General features: G+C 40.3%; 1 protein-coding gene across 1 annotated transcript in view; it reads left to right on the top strand.

Annotated features, from left to right (window-relative positions):
- The window catches only part of LOC119908534 (CD2-associated protein), a 65,817-nt gene extending 48,038 nt beyond the window's left edge, over positions 1-17,779 (top strand). The window contains exons 13-19 of the mRNA XM_038726283.1: positions 1,986-2,121; positions 2,332-2,441; positions 4,102-4,217; positions 5,624-5,707; positions 11,433-11,641; positions 12,579-12,642; positions 14,694-17,779. Coding sequence (XP_038582211.1) covers positions 1,986-2,121; positions 2,332-2,441; positions 4,102-4,217; positions 5,624-5,707; positions 11,433-11,641; positions 12,579-12,642; positions 14,694-14,735 — 761 coding nt within the window. The 3' untranslated portion in view covers positions 14,736-17,779. The remainder of the gene's footprint in view (positions 1-1,985; positions 2,122-2,331; positions 2,442-4,101; positions 4,218-5,623; positions 5,708-11,432; positions 11,642-12,578; positions 12,643-14,693) is intronic.
- Positions 17,780-18,600: the final 821 nt, after the last annotated feature.

Below are 18,600 nucleotides of genomic sequence, written 5' to 3'. Positions count from 1 at the left end.
AAGAAATTTGTGTGCTAAGGTCATCCATTCATTGGACAGAAATTCTGTGCGCCCACCATGGCAAGAAAACAAATCAGGTTTAAAGTTTAAATTCATAGAGGGGCAATGTTCATACAACCAGATCAACACATTACTACATCAAAAATTATTACTGCCAACATTACTGCATACTGCTATGTGTAGTACTAGCCTATTACCTAATAAAATCCTAATCTGACCCTTCCACACTCTGCCTATGCTCACAGTGGATTTGTCTGTCATAGCAGGTAGTTATCAGTGTAATTACAGGCACAGTCTGCACTGACTACCAGAGCCTGTAAACTAACTTCTGAATACACTATCAATTCTGAGGTTCAAGTTTGTATCTACAAAAACTGTCCCTGCAGCTCTTTGTAATTGGTTCTTTGCCTTTTGCTTTGTGCTTTGCTTTTTTGCCTCCCTTACTTTTCTCTAAGCTTCAAAGAGTTAAGCGACATATATTTTTGTTATGGTTTTGAATCTACTGAATCACTGAATAAAAGGCATAATGTGTTAAAGTGTGGGCCAGTCAGAAAGTCGGTGGTTCGACCCCTGGCTCCTCCAGTCTGCAAGTGTCCTTATGCAAGTTACTGAACCCAAAATGTGTGTGTGTGTGTTAGTCTCCTTCTGATGAGCAGTTGACACATTGCATCAGTGTATCGAATGTGTGAATGAAAAAGTGACATAGTGTAAAGTGCTTTGAGTGGTTGGAAGACCAGAAAGGGGCTGCACAGTCCAGTTACCATTTAAGGTGACACGCATTTCCAACGTGGTTTGTTAGAATCTACGGTTAGTTAAAAAAACAGCACGGCAAAATGAACACGACACTAAATCACACCCCGCTGTAAAGCTAGATGGAAATAGAGAAAGAAATGAAAATAGATTTTTACGTCTGTGCTGGTGGCTTTGTTGTTGGAGGCATTGATATCTGTGGTCAGTTTATGTGATCACATTACATGTTGAGTCATTCTTGGTAAAGAGACAGATGTTAGTATCTTACTGAGCCACACACAGGAAATTAGGTGTTTGTCTATACTGTCAGTGTCGCATCTTTTTCACCTCACAAGAATGTCTGACCTAATTGTTTATTTAGCATTCAGTGGTTATGTAGAGCTTTTTTAACAACTAATATAACTTAGGGGTTCAACAGATCCCAGATCAGATCATTTTTCTGATCAGCCCAAAAAACATTAGGGTTAAATAAATGTTAAAATGTGCTACTTTGGCTCAGCTGTAGCTGCCTCTCTCTCTATATATGTATACAATGCAATAAATACCACAATCGTATTATCTACTGTATTATCTAAAAAACATTAGAAGAAATGAATTAATTAATAGAAGAAAAAAATAATTAGTAGTTTTTCAAAACATTTAGAAGTCACTATAAATAATTCTGTACAAAACTATACAATAATTCAGTCATCAGCCTTCCTCTCTAACAACACTGAAGAAATGACACTTCACTACAATGTAAAGTAGTGAATGTACAGCTTGTATAACAGTGTAAATTTGCTGTCACGTCAAAATAACACTGCTGGCAACAAAAGTGAGTACATAGTGTTGTCACATGAAAAGATATAGTCAGATATTTATAAAACTGTGAGGGTACAGTTTTCTCACTTTCGTGAGATACTGTATATTCTAGTCTCCCCTATGAGAGAGCGAGAGGTAATGAGGTGGAGAGAGAGACCACATCCACATTGAATCGGCTCAGTCTGAAAACACATGAATGGCCTAATGGTTAAGGCGCATTAACCACATCACTGCAACGTCCACGGTTTGATTTCAGCAAGAGACCCTTTGCGCATGTCCCCCCTCCCTCCATCCCCATCTTTCCTGTCTCTCTCTACAGTGCGACTTTTCACTATGCCTCTTTGTTTTTCTTTTCTTTTTTCACAATTTCAACAAAAATTTGGTCCGTCTTTCCTTTCCCAACTCCCCTCTCAACTCTTCTTTCTCTGTTTCAGGTGATCTTAAACCATCCAAGCCTGCAGCGCCGGTGGTCCCGCCCAAGAAGCCAGCCCCCCCTCCTGGGAAAGGCAGACCGGGAAGCTTCCCGCCAAAGAGGCCTGACAAGCCTCTCGCTCCCTCGCCAAACCTCAAGTTAGTCTATTGTCTCTCAGTCTTCATCTCTCAGTCCAGCACCTGTTGATGCATGCAGCCTGTTTGGAAAGTGTCTACTTTATGCGATACTTTTTATGATATAGCCTTTGCAGTGGACAGATAGGAAGATTCCAGCTATTTCATGTTGTTTCTTGTATATACAGTACCTGTTTTTCCCTTTTCTGTTACATTTCTCCCTCTTATCTGCAGGCACAATGGAGAGGTGCCTTCCACACGACCAAAGTCCGACTTTGAGCCATTATTGCCCACCAAACCCAAAACACTGTCTGGCGACTGGGGGGAGAAGCCCTTGGAAATGGGTATGTACAGTGTGGACTACAGACTACAATTAAAATCCTGAATAATTGTGTAATTACTTTTACGTGATTTCATGTAAAAATCTTCAGTATTTTTACTACAGCAGACATTCAGTAAAAAATAAAACGTTACTGTTTTCTCTCATTCCAAGAGTAAATATTAGAAATTTATTTCAATTTAAATTTAAATTAAAAAAATTAAAGGATTGATTTGCTTAAGAATCATGATTCTTATCTTCTACGACTCTAAATAAGTTCCCTAATTCCCAATGCATTTATTTTATAACGTCGTCAACCACGTTATTAAACACAGTACAGCATGTGTGCCTTACAGCACATACACACTAGTTATCTTGTAGGTCAGCTTCATGACAAATGTGAAGTATTTTGTGAAAGAATCATGCGCCTTCACCCGGAGACTAATTTAATGTTACTAACGCTTGTGGAGTAGAGATCTGACCTTCAGCACCAGCTGGCCAGGAGACACTGCAGCACCTCAGCTTTCAGCCAGTTTTGGTTGGCCTAAGGACATAACTCTGTCCAGTCTGTTTCATTTAAAATGTGCTTGGACAGAGTTTTGGATAACGTTTGCTTTCATCTGTACAAACGTTGCAGCAGAGAAGGAGTTCTCCACTCTTGGAGACATAGCGTAACAACACAGCTGAGTGCACCCTTACATTATTCTTACCTTCATTAAAAAAGTGAAAGATGTGAGAAGAACATTCAGAGCTTTAATTTGCATCACCCTAAATAAAGAAAGCAGAGCACAGTGTAAGTCAGAAATAAAAAAAAGACAGGAAGTGGTAAGCAAAACAGGAACAGAAATCATTGAGAATATTAATAGTTTAGAGGTTGATGCTTTGAGAGTGGAAGAGAAAAGTTTAGTGATAAATGGATTTACAGGAGAACGGATAGGAAGGCAAAAGGTCACAGAGAAAAGCCATCTGAGATGGATTCATGAGAGCCAACCTGAATGTAAATCTCTGGAGAGTTCTCTGTGACAGATGCCTTGTAAAGGTGACAAAGAGCTGCTAAAACCCCACACTGCTTACCAGAAGTCTGTCTGGCGCACATGCCATGGAACATGAAAATCCAATCTTTCCTGCAAAGCTTTCTAACTGCAGCACTTCACCACTCTGTGTGCTGTTACATAACAGTTGCTTAAGTAAGTAAGTAAACTAAAATAAAAGTAGGAATAACTCATTCTTACTTCTCTTTACATTTGTTGTGCTCATATCTTCACACTGGTAAACAAACTTTCTGTCAAGTTACCATATATTTTCTGTTAAATGCATACCATAAATTCTCAAACCGTGGCTTTTATTTTCATTCTTTTATTCCTTAATGAACCTGTAAAGTATAATTTGCCTGTTTTCTGATCAGCACAAACTGTTGGTGCAAACCCAACACGTCCTCCAGGTTTACTCTGTTGCTCTGAGTTTCTCTTGTAAACAGAAATTCTGTTTTCCTTTCTTAATTCTAATCACCTCTAGAGGTATAAAGTGTGTACTGGTATAAAGGTATAAAGTATTGTCCTATCATAATAATAAAAGGCCAATAAAAAGAAGCATGGATGTTCTCTGTCACAGCTGAAACGTTGAAGTAAATGTCCTTTGTTATTTTCTCTTTCTCGGTCTCTTCCTGCCTCATCTATTCTCAACAGATCTGATGAGTTTTGATGAGTTGTCGTCTACCTCGGAGAAGCTCTCTCACCCGACTGCTAACAGACCAAAGATGCCTGGCAGGAGGCTGCCCGCCCAGTTTGGTGGAGGACATTCGGTGAGCCAACCACACAATCACTCATCGTACTCACACACAGATTATGGTGACGGGATACATGGACACAGTTCATACCAAAAACTACATACTAACATTTTAAGTTTAAGTAACATTCACTCAGCCTTATACAGTATGTCCTACTACTCCTATGTCCCATATTATGGACTTAAATGCCCCTCGGGTTACCTAATCATTAATGCATGCTTCAAATTATAACTTAAAAAAGTTGTAATTTAGCTTGTGATGACATTTGCTTTCACTGGTTAAAAAGACGAACATTATTCATTTCTTAACAGCTAAAATGAAACCGCTGTGTGTTAATGTGCTCTCAGCAAGCTGCTGTCTAGTCTATATGTTTTGGTGAGCGAAAGAAAGATCAAACTTTACCACCACTCTACAACTGCAAGCGTACTGTGTGTTGCTCTAGTTCAACAAGGCCATCTGAGTGGTGACTTTTCACGACAACAACAGTCTAACTGAGTAAAATCACATTTCAGGAGAATCTCCAGATTAAACTTGTATGTTTATTGGATGCATAAAAAAAATCCATTGTGTCAGACGGAGGCACCTCAACGTGTTTGATGGAGTGTCGATGCAATACCTGGCACATTTTTTAAACCTCACATTTAGAAATATGAACATGTTTTTCAACAAAACCATTTTTATCATTTAACAAAAGGAGCTTTGCTTAAGAATAGGTTGAAAATTGGATGCCAGCTTAGAGTTTTTGATCATTTTTTTTATATTTAATGCTACGAACGTGTTTCAGCTGCTACCAGAAAAGCATTGAGGTTTACCCAGCCCAGCCTGCAGCATAGCATGCACCAGATATCTTCACTCTGTTTTGTGTGTTCATGCTGCAGTCCTTTTTTTACACATTGGATCTGTTTTTTTCTTTACCACTCTCTTCACAAATTGATGTACCTCTCCTACGGCCCTCAGCAGTAACCTGTCACCTCCCTTCACTTACTTACCCATTGTCGTGCTCACTCACATTCACAGACACAAAGGTGTGTGAGGACGCAGCATCTTTTCCCATGTTTTTATTTATTTATTTATCACCAGTAACACATGTTATTGAAACACACTTGACAACCACTTCCTGACTATATGAGAGGTGGGCAAACGCAAACTTAATGGAAACCCGTAGGCCTCACCGCCTGCCTTCCTCTCCTTTAATCATCTTTCAGAGCAGTGATTTATAACAAGACATCAGCCAGCTGCACTTTGCAAATTATTACGTGAGATTAAATGTCAGACGCACTTCCCTGAATGGTAGCAGAATATTATCACTTTGGGGGGGGGGGTTGTTGCTTTTATCAGTCAGGTTAGCCAGTCTGGTATTAGAAATCAATGAAAATATAAAATTAAATCAAACATTAAATGAAAAAACTCTTCCCTTGCAGCCCAACAAGGATGTGAACGTGGAGAAATCCTTCAATATCGATGAAGAGGATGCAGCCAAACCAAAGCTAACAGACACCAGAAAGGTAACTTTGAGCACTATTATTCAAATATGGCATGATATCGTCTTAATGGAAACTCAGGGTTTGAGTCAGTGCTGTGCTGATAGCAGGCTTCATATTTTTACTTTTTACAAGCTGTATTGACATTTTCTGTAAAAAAAAAAAATAATAATAATAATAAAAAAATGAAACTCTCGTTTGTTACCTATTAAACTTGCATTGTGAACTGGTGTCTGTATGCTCAGCCAAAGACGAAGTTTGTTAGACAGAGAAACCTGATTCTGTATTGTTTTGATCTTAAAAATGTTAGCAAGACGAGCAGCATGACCAATCATCAGCGAGACAGAAATCACCTCAATCACTAATCCCCATTGTCTATAGAATCCCTTCTCCTTTGTTATTGTTCTGAATGATTTAATGTGAGCAAGAGTTTATCCCACTGTCTCTCAGCCTTCATAAAAAGTCTATGAAATTAGAGCTAGATTTAGATGCATATTGATAAATGTAAATGCTCCGTACTTGTATAGCGCCTTTCTAGTCTTTTCGACCACTCAAAGCGCTTTTACACTACATCTGCATTCACCAGTCATACATATTCATACACTGAGCCTAAGTGCTCAAACGGATACTAACATTCACACACAGCCGCCAGGGGCAATTCAGGGTTCAGTATCTTGCCCAAGGACACTTTGACATGCAACCAGGGGAGCCGGGGATTGAACCGCCGACCTTCCGATTAACGGCCAACCCGCTTTAGCTACTTCCCATTGAAAGTAGCAACACTGGAGAGCAGTTGAGCACTGACCAGCAATTAATGCTAGCAGATAGTAAATAACCGTTGGAATCCCTCAGGTGTACTTAAACACATCACGTTTATATTTTAATCACCTTAATTAGAATCTCTGGACGTTAGAGCTGAAGTAGGAACAGAGAGCTGTCGGGATGTTTTACTATTTTCTGACATTTTATATTGATTAATCAACATAATTGTCACAATAATCTATTGTTAATGTAACCGTTAGTGACAGACCTAGAAAACTGTCTTACCTATAACTGTAATGAAAACATGATTACACATGGACTTTTAAAAACAATTTTGAAAATTTACTTAATTTCATAAATCTGTGAAAAATCAATATTATCCAAAAACGTTCCCTTTGTAATAGACTTTCAGTCTACCACCATTCCTAACAGGGTGACTAATGACTTTAGTGATTGTGGACGTTTTTGTGGTTTGGCTTCAGTGTCTGCCTTAAACTCGAAAAAGGCTTAGGAGATAACAGAGGACTCATTGCAGAACTCAACTCCTTTCAAATCTTCTCTCTTTGTATTTATTGAAGTTTTTACAGTCAGTAGTTGGAATCCATACAAAGTTCAATTCGTTGGACAGGTTAATAACCTTTCAATAGCTTTCTAGTGTTCACAATTTTCATGCAGGATGACTTTTTCCTGTGACTATTACCCCACATTTTACTCAGATTATACTCCAAATATAATCCACCAGCGGTCATGACTCAAATTAAAATAAATGATCAGAAATGAATAGTTATCACATTCAGATAAAGAAATCATCAGTTTATCTAAGAATAATACCAATTACAGTGGGTACGGAAAGTATTCAGACCCCTTTAAATTTTTCACTCTTTGTTTCATTGCAGCCATTTTCCAAAAATCAAAAAAGTTAATTTTATTTCTCAGTAATGTACACTCAGCACCCCATCTTGACAGAAAAAAACAGAAATGTAGAAATTTTTGCAAATTTATTAAAAAAGAAAAACTGAAATATCACATGGTCATAAGTATTCAGACCCTTTGCCGTGACACTCATATTTAACTCAGGTGCTGTCTATTTCTTCTGATCATCCTTGAGATGGTTCTACACCTTCATTTGAGTCCAGCTGTGTTTGATTATACTGATTGGACTTGATTAGGAAAGCCACACACCTGTCTATATAAGACCTTACAGCTCACAGTGCATGTCAGAGCAAATGAGAATCATGAGGTCAAAGGAACTGCCTGAAGAGCTCAGAGACAGAATTGTGGCAAGGCACAGATCTGGCCAAGGTTACAAAAAAATTTCTGCTGCACTTAAGGTTCCTAAGAGCACAGTGGCCTCCATAATCCTCAAATGGAAGACGTTTGGGACGAGCAGAACGCTTCCTAGAGCTGGCCGTCCGGCCAAACTGAGCTATCGGGGGAGAAGAGCCTTGGTGAGAGAGGTAAAGAAGAACCCAAAGGTCACTGTGGCTGAGCTCCAGAGATGCAGTCGGGAGATGGGAGAAAGTTGTAGTAAGTCAACCATCACTGCAGCAATCCACCAGTCGGGGCTTTATGGCAGAGTGGCCCGACGGAAGCCTCTCCTCAGTGCAAGACACATGAAAGCCCGCATGGAGTTTGCTAAAAAACACCTGAAGGACTCCAAGATGGTGATAAATAAGATCCTCTGGTCTGATGAGACCAAGATAGAACTTTTTGGCCTTAATTCTAAGCGGTATGTGTGGAGAAAACCAGGCACTGCTCATCACCTGTCCAATACAGTCTCAACAGTGAAGCATGGTGGTGGCAGCATCATGCTGTGGGGGTGATTTTCAGCTGCAGGGACAGGACGACTGGTTGCAATCGAGGGAAAGATGAATGCGGCCAAGTACAGGGATATCCTGGACGAAAACCTTTTCCAGAGTGCTCTGGACCTCAGACTGGGCCGAAGGTTTACCTTCCAACAAGACAATGACCCTAAGCACACCGCTAAAATAACGAAGGAGTGGCTTCACAACAACTCCGTGGCTGTTCTTGAATGGCCCAGCCAGAGCCCTGACTTAAACCCAATTGAGCATCTCTGGAGAGACCTGAAAATGGCTGTCCACCAACGTTTACCATCCAACCTGACAGAACTGGAGAGGATCTGCAAGGAGGAATGGCAGAGGATACCCAAATCCAGATGTGAAAAACTTGTTGCATCTTTCCCAAAACGACTCATGGCTGTATTAGATCAAAAGGGTGCTTCTACTAAATACTGAGCAAAGGGTCTGAATACTTATGACCATGTGATATTTCAGTTTTTCTTTATTAATAAATTTGCAAAAATTTCTACATTTCTGTTTTTTTCTGTCAAGATGGGGTGCTGAGTGTACATTACTGAGAAATAAAATTAACTTTTTTGATTTTTGGAAAATGGCTGCAATGAAACAAAGAGTGAAAAATTTAAAGGGGTCTGAATACTTTCCGTACCCACTGTATATAAAACTTCTTTAATGAATACCTGCTAATTATAGGTCTCCATCAGCATTAAAAACAATATTATGCTGACCACTAACATACACATTTTAACCATTAACACCATAAGAATGTAAATAAAACACAATGTTAACCACTGTAGAGAAAACAAATACCTAATACACTTAAACGAAAGGGCAATCACTCACATACCGGTAGCATCTCTGAGGTCTGAGGCACACACCCTTGGCAGTTTTAGTTTCCTTTTCTTTTCCTCCTTTGTTTCAATTGAGCACGTTTCCCGACATTAAACTAATTAACCTTACATTGGCCTCTAGTTCCAACCTGGATGCAGCCTACGCAATTCCATGAACTTTCACCTCATGTGACCTCCTCAGCTCAGGACTGCCCTCTCGTGTGACCTTTCATAAATAAGGCTATTGGTGTGGAGAAAATAACTAAAAAAAATAAAGGTTTCAACAAAAACAATATAATCTAAAGCTCTAGACATTTGTCTTAGAGTGATCATGGCTTTAAGAAATGCGTACTCACCACTCATATAATTCATCGTGTTACATTGCCATAGTGTTAACTCCTTTGTTTTTTTTATCGCAACATCCTCCTGTTTGAAAGCATAGAGTAGACCTCGCAGAGAGAGAGCATTTGTCACTTAACTCCTCCACTCCACCTGAAAATAGAAGATGCTAAAGTTTAAACAAACTCACTAGTGCAAATGGTAGGGTTTCAGCAACTTACAAAATATTAACAACATGAAAGATATTAAAAGTTTTTACCCACACACACTCTCACAAAGTTGATCTGACAAACACAAGACAGTCAATTGTCACCTTCCTGACGGTGAAGCAGTTCTCGGCACAGTGTTTGTGACGGAAATAAGCTTGGAGAGAAGGGAGATGGAAAGAGACACACAGAGAGATGGAGGACCACCACCTGCTGTTCAGTCTTCCAATTCATTTCTTATAATTGCCTTAGATGCTATCTAGTCTGGATTGGTCATGGCTAAGCAAGACTAATTAGACCTGGCTGTTCAGCTGGGGGTCCACAGCATCAGTCCACCACTATCATGAAAAACAAACACAGACAGACAGACGAGCAGTCAGAACAAAGCCTAGTAACCTGTAAGAGTTTAAAAGAGGGTTCATGAATGAGGCACAGATGGAAGACCTCTCAACTGGCAAGTGTTAATAGGAACAGTAACTACATCTGCATTTAAATCTCAGGAAAAGGCATAAAACAGAGTAGAATGTGTGTGATGTGATAGATTGTGAGCCAATTGTGCGATTACAGATAGAGATTACACCTTGCTAGGCTTACCTCCAGATAAAATAAATTGATTCATAAAAAAACATGGGGGTTGCATAGTGATGCGGGTCCCTTGGGGTCAGTATAGATTGTTACATTTGATAGAGTAGAAGTGTTTCTGTTCTGTGAGACAGACACAGGGATAATGTACAGGGGTGCAAACTGGTCAGGGGTGAGAAACAGAGAAACGCACAGAGACAGTGGAAGAGGGGTCTTTTTTTAAGCTTACATGTTGTATAGATAACGTGCATTTGTCTATTGCAACAACAGAAAGATACCGAGATACCGCAAGGGCTTCACGTTGTGTTGAAAAGTAGTGGGGACATAAGGGCTCAGATTAGGGGTGTGACGATACACATAGCTTATGAGATGTGGCGATGCACTATACTGGTGACACAAGACCATCTGTGTTGCTTTCGCATATGTTTCTCCTGTAGATGAACTTTTCTCATGTAATATCTGCCCTGCTGAATTGGCACACATGCAGGCATGATTTAGTCTTCCCTCCTCTTTTGTCATGTTCGCACAGAGTGAACAGAAAATTTGGACAAATAGAAACTGTGACAAGAAGTTGCTGAAGTTACTGACTGGTGCTGCATGTTTTGGGGTCATTTTATAATCAGTAGCTTGTTTATTCTTGCTATAAACCTTTCTCAAAGCACTTTCATTTGTTCTTTACTCTTTGATGTTGCAAGCTATTTTTCAAAGCATTTTTAACAAACGCTTTCAAAACGTGATAAGGACATGTCCCCAGCGTCTCCAGTGTAAATAACACCGATGCAGACATGTTTATTGTTGACGTTAGCCTACATTACATCCTGGTTGCTCCCACTGCTCAGAACAATTAATTACTGGTTAATAAAAGTGGGCAAAGTTATAAAATTGGCAACATTACTACAACCCCCCACACACACAAAATTATATAATATTTTCTCATCAGATCTGCACAAATCATATAGATCACCCATTCTGGTTTCAAATCGGCAAACTTCGCCAAAAGGCGAGGAGTTTGCATGCCTGAATATAGGATGGGACCAGACAAATGTTTGAAAGAAAAGAAGAAAATCTTGAATTCAGGATGACAATGCACAAAGGATCACTGAATAATTTGATGAGTAGGAAAATAATGCAAATGGTAGAGTTCCTCACGCTCTGCAAATCTATTTCTATCTAATGCTGTGTTCTAATTTTCTCTCTCATTTTATCTTCGCAGCCTTCCACAAGCACCTTATCCCAGTCGCCGTCACTCTACAAGCCCGCCGAGGCTAGGCAGAGTCCCGCGGCAGCCCCAAGCTCTGACAGCGTGTCGCAGGGCAGCAAGGCCCGGCTGGAGCCCGAAGAGCCGAACTCGCAGCTGGAAGAGCTGAGGATCCAGATGAAGGAGCTGCTGCTGTCCGTAGAGCTGCTCAAGACCCAGCAAATGTAATGAAACTTACTGTGGATGAGAACCGAAAAGTTTGAAAATGCTAGCTTGAAAAGTAGAAATGGGAAACTGAATGTGTCATGGAAGGATCCAAGCTTATAGACTGTTCTGTTGTTTCTGTTTACACCATATAACTCTCCAGTCACTAGATATAGTAATAATTAAAGTTGCATTTACATTGCCTACAGCAATTTTCTAATTAACATTTCTCCATATCCCACTGTAGCAAAGGGTGAGTGCCGTCACAAACCCGGGGCTACAGGGTACCAAACATGCAACCGCAATGCCAAAGAACCAGGCTTGTTAGTATGGCAGCACAAGCACATAATAACCGTAGTTGCCCTCCCCTTTGGGAAGCGTACCCATGTGCATAGGCGCTGCACACATCCGCCAACTGTACTTCTTCCTATCCCAGGGTGCTCCTCACACAGGGTTTCACCGACCCTGGTTCACACACTGGCAACAGTTCACAAACATGCAACTTAGAGGTCAATGTTGCATGTTTAGTACCCTGTAGACCCGGGTTCGAATTCGGGTGACTTCTCTCTCCTTTTGCTACACCCACCTGTACTGTATGTAGGTCAGACTGTCAATATAAATATTGTATTGCTGTTTTAAAGAGTAAAAATCAGATATTTGGCTCAGAAGAAACAAAATGTAACGTAGTCAACTGCTCATTAACCATGAATTCAGTTCAGTGATGTAGACGCAGTGCTTCATGATACCTAGAATCAGTCATTTGGTTGTGTTTGTTGAACTTAAGGTCAACAATGTATTAGCGTTTAAGCGTTATTTTACTTTTTTTTTTTTTTTTAAAACACATTTGTATTGTGATTTTAAATCTCCTGAACACATAGTTAGAACATGAGTTTGAATCTTACGCTGCATGAGTATACATGTGCTAATAAGTGTGTATATGTGTGTGTTTATCTCCAGGAAAGAGATAGCAGAGTTACGAGGAGAGCTGGATGAGGAAAGGCTAAAGCGCGTGGCCCTGCAGGTAACTCCGATCCCCAGAGCCACACATGCTGCACTGTCTACATTCAGTACTGTCATTAGTTTAGCCATGTATTGATGCTATTTGTCCCCTGATAACGTCCAGAAAGCACACTTATTGTCGCCCGTACACAGTGAATTGCAGCAGTAGGAGGTGAAAGAGAGCTCTGAAAAAAGGGAAAATTGTGAAAAACAAAAGGATCAGACCAAGCAGTCAATAGAGAAGCAGACAACTATCCTAAAAATTTGTAAGTAGGTCAAACTTTTCACGGCTTTAGGGCATCACCTTTGACTATGCCTTGTGAGCATCACTGTTTACAAAAACTGCAGCCTCTGTGCCATGTGATCTTCGTTCAGTTCAGGGTCAACTTAACCGTGTCGTTGTTTTGTTTTGCTCATTAACACTGAAAGACTAGTGGTCCATGAAGTTGCTGGAAAGACATTGGGCTCTTTCAGTATTTTAGGGCCGTTACCTCAGGCAGTGTTTTATATCAGCCTGTGTTTCAGCCCAGGCTCTCTGGTTCAGTACTGGCAGCAGATGTTCGTTGGCACAGGTAACAAAAGCATATTGACATAAATGTACATTAAAAATTAACACAACAATAATGATAAAATACAAAAAAAAACGAATAAAACAACATCTACTGTACAACAGGAAATAGAAGCAGATCCCTTTACTTTTTTCTTTTTGAATATACCAAATCAACTACTAAAAATGGTTGCACTAATGCCCATTACTGCCTCCCCCCATCAGCCACAGTGACAGTGGCAACTTCTTCAATTCAACTCAATTACCAGTGCCAGCTTCTCGGTTTTCGCAGCTTTGCTAGCCCTTTTTAAATCTTCCCTCAGCTGCTTGACTTGGTTGCATATCAGAGCCGATTGGGTTTCAGCCTTCAATTCAAGCTTATTTAGCAACTCTTAACTTTAAGGACTCATTTTCTTGTAGGATAGCAACGTGTTCAGCAGGTGCCTCGATTCGACTAGCATGTGGATTCTATGTAGTACAAGGTATTTCAGAACAGTCTAAACCTCGAGAAGAGTGTCTAAACTTTATCCCTGATAATGAAGTTCTAAAGCTCTCTAATTTAAGGTTCGATGTGTAAGATTTAGTGGCATCTGGTGGTTTGTGAATTGCAACCATCTGTCCAGTCTACCACTGCCCCCTAACCTTTCAAAGAGCGTGGGACAGCTGCGGTGGCTGAGCTTTATTAAGAAATTATATTTACTTAATTATTCAGTAAAACCAACCACCAACAGTGTGAATCGTAACCGTACCCGGTTATCATGGTAATTAAAATGTGTACGGTAATAATAACATTTGGGAATTTTACCATGGTTTACCGTTAAACCGGTAATTGTTTCATCCCTACTGAGTCATCAAAGTCTCTTGGTACTTGGTATGAAGAATATTTCATCACTTTACTTAAGTTTTCTGGAGATCACCACTTCTTGGATGTGTGTGTTGTAGCGATGCCCAGTTTCGGGGACTGTTATTCTGTTAGCGTTTCTAAGTTTGGAACGCGTCCATCTTGGGAATACTCACGAATGAACCAAACAGACGGTTTGTCTGATTGCAGCTCAAGTCAGTTAAAAGCTGAATCCTGTTTGCCAGACTTGCTGATCTGTGAAGTTAATGTTTCGTGTCTCCTCACACTAAAAATGCTTGAAATCAATTGGCTAATCTGTTTTGGGCTAGTTTCTAACCAGAAGTGACCTTGTGTTCCTTTTAAAAAATTCTTGGATCCTCAAGCAAAAAAATTCACCAAAACAACATTTTTCAACATTTTTCAACATACTCTTTAAAAGACATCTGCTGCTCAGCTCAGTTTCTCCTCCAGCACGTGGCTTCATTGTCATTCCAACTCGGCTGCACCCTGCCCGTAAAAAAGCATTTATTCCACAGAAGGACACTTCCACCACTGTGCCTCACATGGGGGATGATGTTGGCTGAATCATGGGCTCAACCTACCTACGGCAGATACAGCACTTTGTGTTGGTCTACCAGCGCCATACTGAGTGTGTGTGTGTGTGTGTGTGTGTGTGTCCTTGCAGATGGAGATAGAAAAACTAAAGCGGACCACCCATTCGACGTGAACCCCCCTGCCCCAATCAACAGCAAGCCTCAAGGTCAGCTGCAGGCCTTCGACCAACCTGAAAGCAGGAGGGCGGTTGGATGGATAGTTGAATGGACGGAGAGAGGGTGGGGAATCAGATGAACCACCTGGAGCACAAATCCTTTTTCAGTGATCTACAAAAATAAACTCTCCCCGTATTTGTAAGATTTACATTTTGCACATATATATTTTTTTTTTTTCAAGCTAGATGTAATTAAGTTACAGATGTATATGTTTCTGTTATTTCTTCTTTTTTTTATTTTGCCAACACAAAAAAAAAATGAGGCCTTACTTCAAACTACTGCGCTGGACTTACAACTCTGACGCTCAAGCTCTCTCCCCTTCACTCAGGCGTTCCTTGGACCCCTCAGGGAGGAGGTTCGCTCTCAGTACTACTGACTTTGTACAAAGCGGGGAGGAGGGCACTTTTCTTCCTCTCCCGATTTTCTTTCTCATATTTTTTTATGGTGCACAAATCGTTGATTTTAAAAATGAGAAAATGTTCAATTTCAGTTAAAAACTTTTGATCCTCACGGCAAATCATTTTTCCTTTCCTGCACTGCGCCTGTCGGCAGTACTCCACTCCACGGCTACAGCGCTTCAGAGAGCTCTGCTTTCATTTTTCTTTGTCTTTTATATGGTTTCTAGCATTCCTATCCAGGGTAACACTACTGTGCCTCTTAAAAACAAAATTCTAACTATATATAAAAGTGTTTGTAACGGGAGCTTACATATACCATGATGGTGTCTGGAAATTTTGCAGCATGATATTGTATATCTATATTTTTTAAGTCTACTGACATGCCTAGTCAAATAATATGTAGAGGGCCTCTTCTGTGCTGGTCTCTTCTATTTTTGTCAAACTATTTCACCCACTGGGACTGTTCTCAGAGGTTTAGCCAGAGGCATGGTCTGCAGGTAATGCAGACAGAATCCACATGCAAAACTATAAAGACAAGTCTTCTATTAACAGGGTTGCCGACCAACTCATTGGCATATTTATCAAAAAAGCTGCTTCTTTATGATAATCTCCACAACCTGCTTTTCTTTACTTGTTTCTAATCTGACCATCATCCCTCAAATCCCTGACCCGGCCCATGCTACCTCTTCCTCTCCTGTCCCCCCCCATCCCCCTTTGAATGAAAGTGAATGATATGATCTGAGAGAACCTCATCTTTCTGCTCGGTCACGTGTTATGAGCACTCCTCAGTTGTGCTGTCCTTACTGTACGTGTCTTTCTTCCAGTCTTATCTTCCCACATTACAAGTATACAAATGAAGCTAACCAAGCAATATTAATGAAATGGAGGAGCCCCTGTGTGTACAATTTGTACGTAATTATATAAACCTTCAAATTATTCTCTCGGTGGAAGTTTTTTCGTTTGTAGAAAAGTGGGACAATCCTGTTGCAAATTGAAGCAATCAGTGTCTTTTTAAGCACACTAGTGTCAGAGCTCTAGGGAATAGCAATCACCATCAGTCTGTGGGTTTAAAAGCATAACCACCAGACTTAAAGATGGCAATAAATATTAGATGGAATGACGTGACATTTTGTACAGACATTCATGGTCCCACAGGATGAGGCCCCTGATTTTTCATGTAATGCCGCCAACAGGAATATCTAACAGCTGCAGTGTCCATTCCCCGTTAACAGATGGTGTATCCTCTAGCGACACCATCAGATTAACACTTAAGTAACACCAGGCTATAGAGCAGTGTTTCACTGCCCTGTCTGGTCTCTCTGGTGATGTCACAGTGTCCTGGCACTCCCCGGAGAACACTTCTACATCACAGCAGCAAGGCGACAAGCACTGGAAGTCGGCAAAGTTACTCTTCAATACTTTACCAAATACCTGCACAACTAATGACATTTCCCTCTGCCGCCGCTGTTAGTATGCTAACACGCTAAAGAAAACATCGTAAACATTATAAACATCAGCATGTTAACATTATTGCCTAACTGAGACTGGATGTTTTTAGGCTGATATTAATATAGGAGAGTTTAAAATAGTTGGATAACAATTTATCGGCTGATGTAAAAGATTTTATATAACACATAACATACAGAAACATTTGTAATAAGGATTCCTTTTTTCCCCCCAATTCAGAAGTGTAAGTGCTCTCTGCAAACAATATTCTTTTTAATATGTTAGCATTTAGCTCAAAGCACCAAGTCCAGCCTCACAGAGCTGTTAGCACGGCCGACTCTTAGTCCTGTTTGATACAACCACTGGGAGTTGCCGCAGGCTAAAATGCTCAAACCCTACACGAAGGGCCTTTAAGATGAAGATCATAAACAGGAAAGCAAATGGGTTACTTACTGTACATTGCTGCTTTTTCTGTGCTGACAAACTTATCTCAACATTGAGATGCTTCTGAGAAACTGAGACCAGTACAGTACCTAGTGTAACCCTCTCTGGCCTGTATGCGGGTTAGTGGAGTATTTCACCCCTGAGTATTGTTCACAATATTTCCAGCAGGTTTCATTTCCAAGTCCTTGTTTGTTTTGTTTTAAATATCTTTATCTCACAAATGTCTTAATGAAGTGTTCATTTGCTTTTAAATCATCCTCAGGCTTCGTTGCATGTGTAATTTGTGTGTGTGTGTGTGTGTGTGTGCATGAGCGCAAAAATTCAAGTGTAACAGCGCCCATGATGTTAAATCCTGGACTCCAAGTTGATACTGTATACCTGACCCTGATGAGCATGGCACTCACGCCAGAGGTCGACGCCTAACATAAAAAAAAATTCCTTTTTGCATGCAGCTCTTAAACAACATGGCTGGGCAATGAAATAGTCGCAGTGTGGGAAAGATGGACCTGGCTATTTGGGTGACAACTCTTCATGTAATATCTGTAATACAACTTCACTTCCACATGTTGTACATTCCAGAGTTTGACACCAGTAAAAGAAGAGATCTGTGCACATTTATAACACATTTTCAAGTGATTTTGTTTACAAGAGCTGTATCCTTGCATGAGTTGAGATTCTTCTCAAAAACGAATAAATATCTTTATTTACTGTCACAGAGTCTCTTCTTTGTTCTCTGCAAATGTTTTCACAGTCCCGCAAACAACCTTGAGGCTTGAATTCTTAAAACCCTAAGATTTCTTGGAAATACTGAGTGGAAAATATCAATACGTTCAGTGAAATTAACCATGAGTGACGAATGGTTGTGTCTGTCTGGCATTGTATGGGACCAATGTGGTGAAGAGGGAGCTGAGGTGGAAGGCAAAGCGTTCAATGTTCAATTCCACCTACCTTCCGGCTATAGTCACAACCTTAAGGTAGTGACTGAAAGAATGAGATCAGGGATACAAGCGGCTGAAGTGTGTGTGTGTGTGTGTGTGTGTGTGTGTGTGTGTTGTTTTGGCAGCAAACTATGTTCATACTCACTCAGACCCCATTACAAGAAATAAGAAGCTGTTAGAGAAAATAAGTAGAACCATCAATCTGTTGCTTGATGTTTCCGCTGAGTAAAATTTTAAAACCCAAGACTCTGAATTGTGTCTTTCTTCTTTTTTTTTTTTTTTTTTTTTTTTTAATGGCAGCACTCTTCACTCGTTTCATTTTGGGGCCACCTGGGAGCAGTAGAACAACTTTGAAACACAACACACTGACATACTGTCATCGTATAAACTTTCACACAGTCGTATCACACATCCAGCACGCACGGAGCAACATTAGCATTCTTTACTTGGCGGGGAGAGGTTTCACACCAGTCGTTTTGGTTGGGATCATACTGGGTAGGTCTGATAAGGGCCCTTATGCCGCAATCCAGACAACTCTGGAATGGAACGCCGCTCAAAGTCTGAGTTCCTGCGACAAATCCATCTACGCTGACTTC

This window comes from Micropterus salmoides, unplaced genomic scaffold, assembly GCF_014851395.1.
Source record: "Micropterus salmoides isolate LMB-PRFRI ecotype aquatic unplaced genomic scaffold, ASM1485139v1 Ms_hic_scaffold_18, whole genome shotgun sequence".
In the NCBI taxonomy this organism is placed as follows: Eukaryota; Metazoa; Chordata; class Actinopteri; order Centrarchiformes; family Centrarchidae; genus Micropterus; species Micropterus salmoides.
This window is presented reverse-complemented; position numbering and strand designations above follow the sequence as displayed.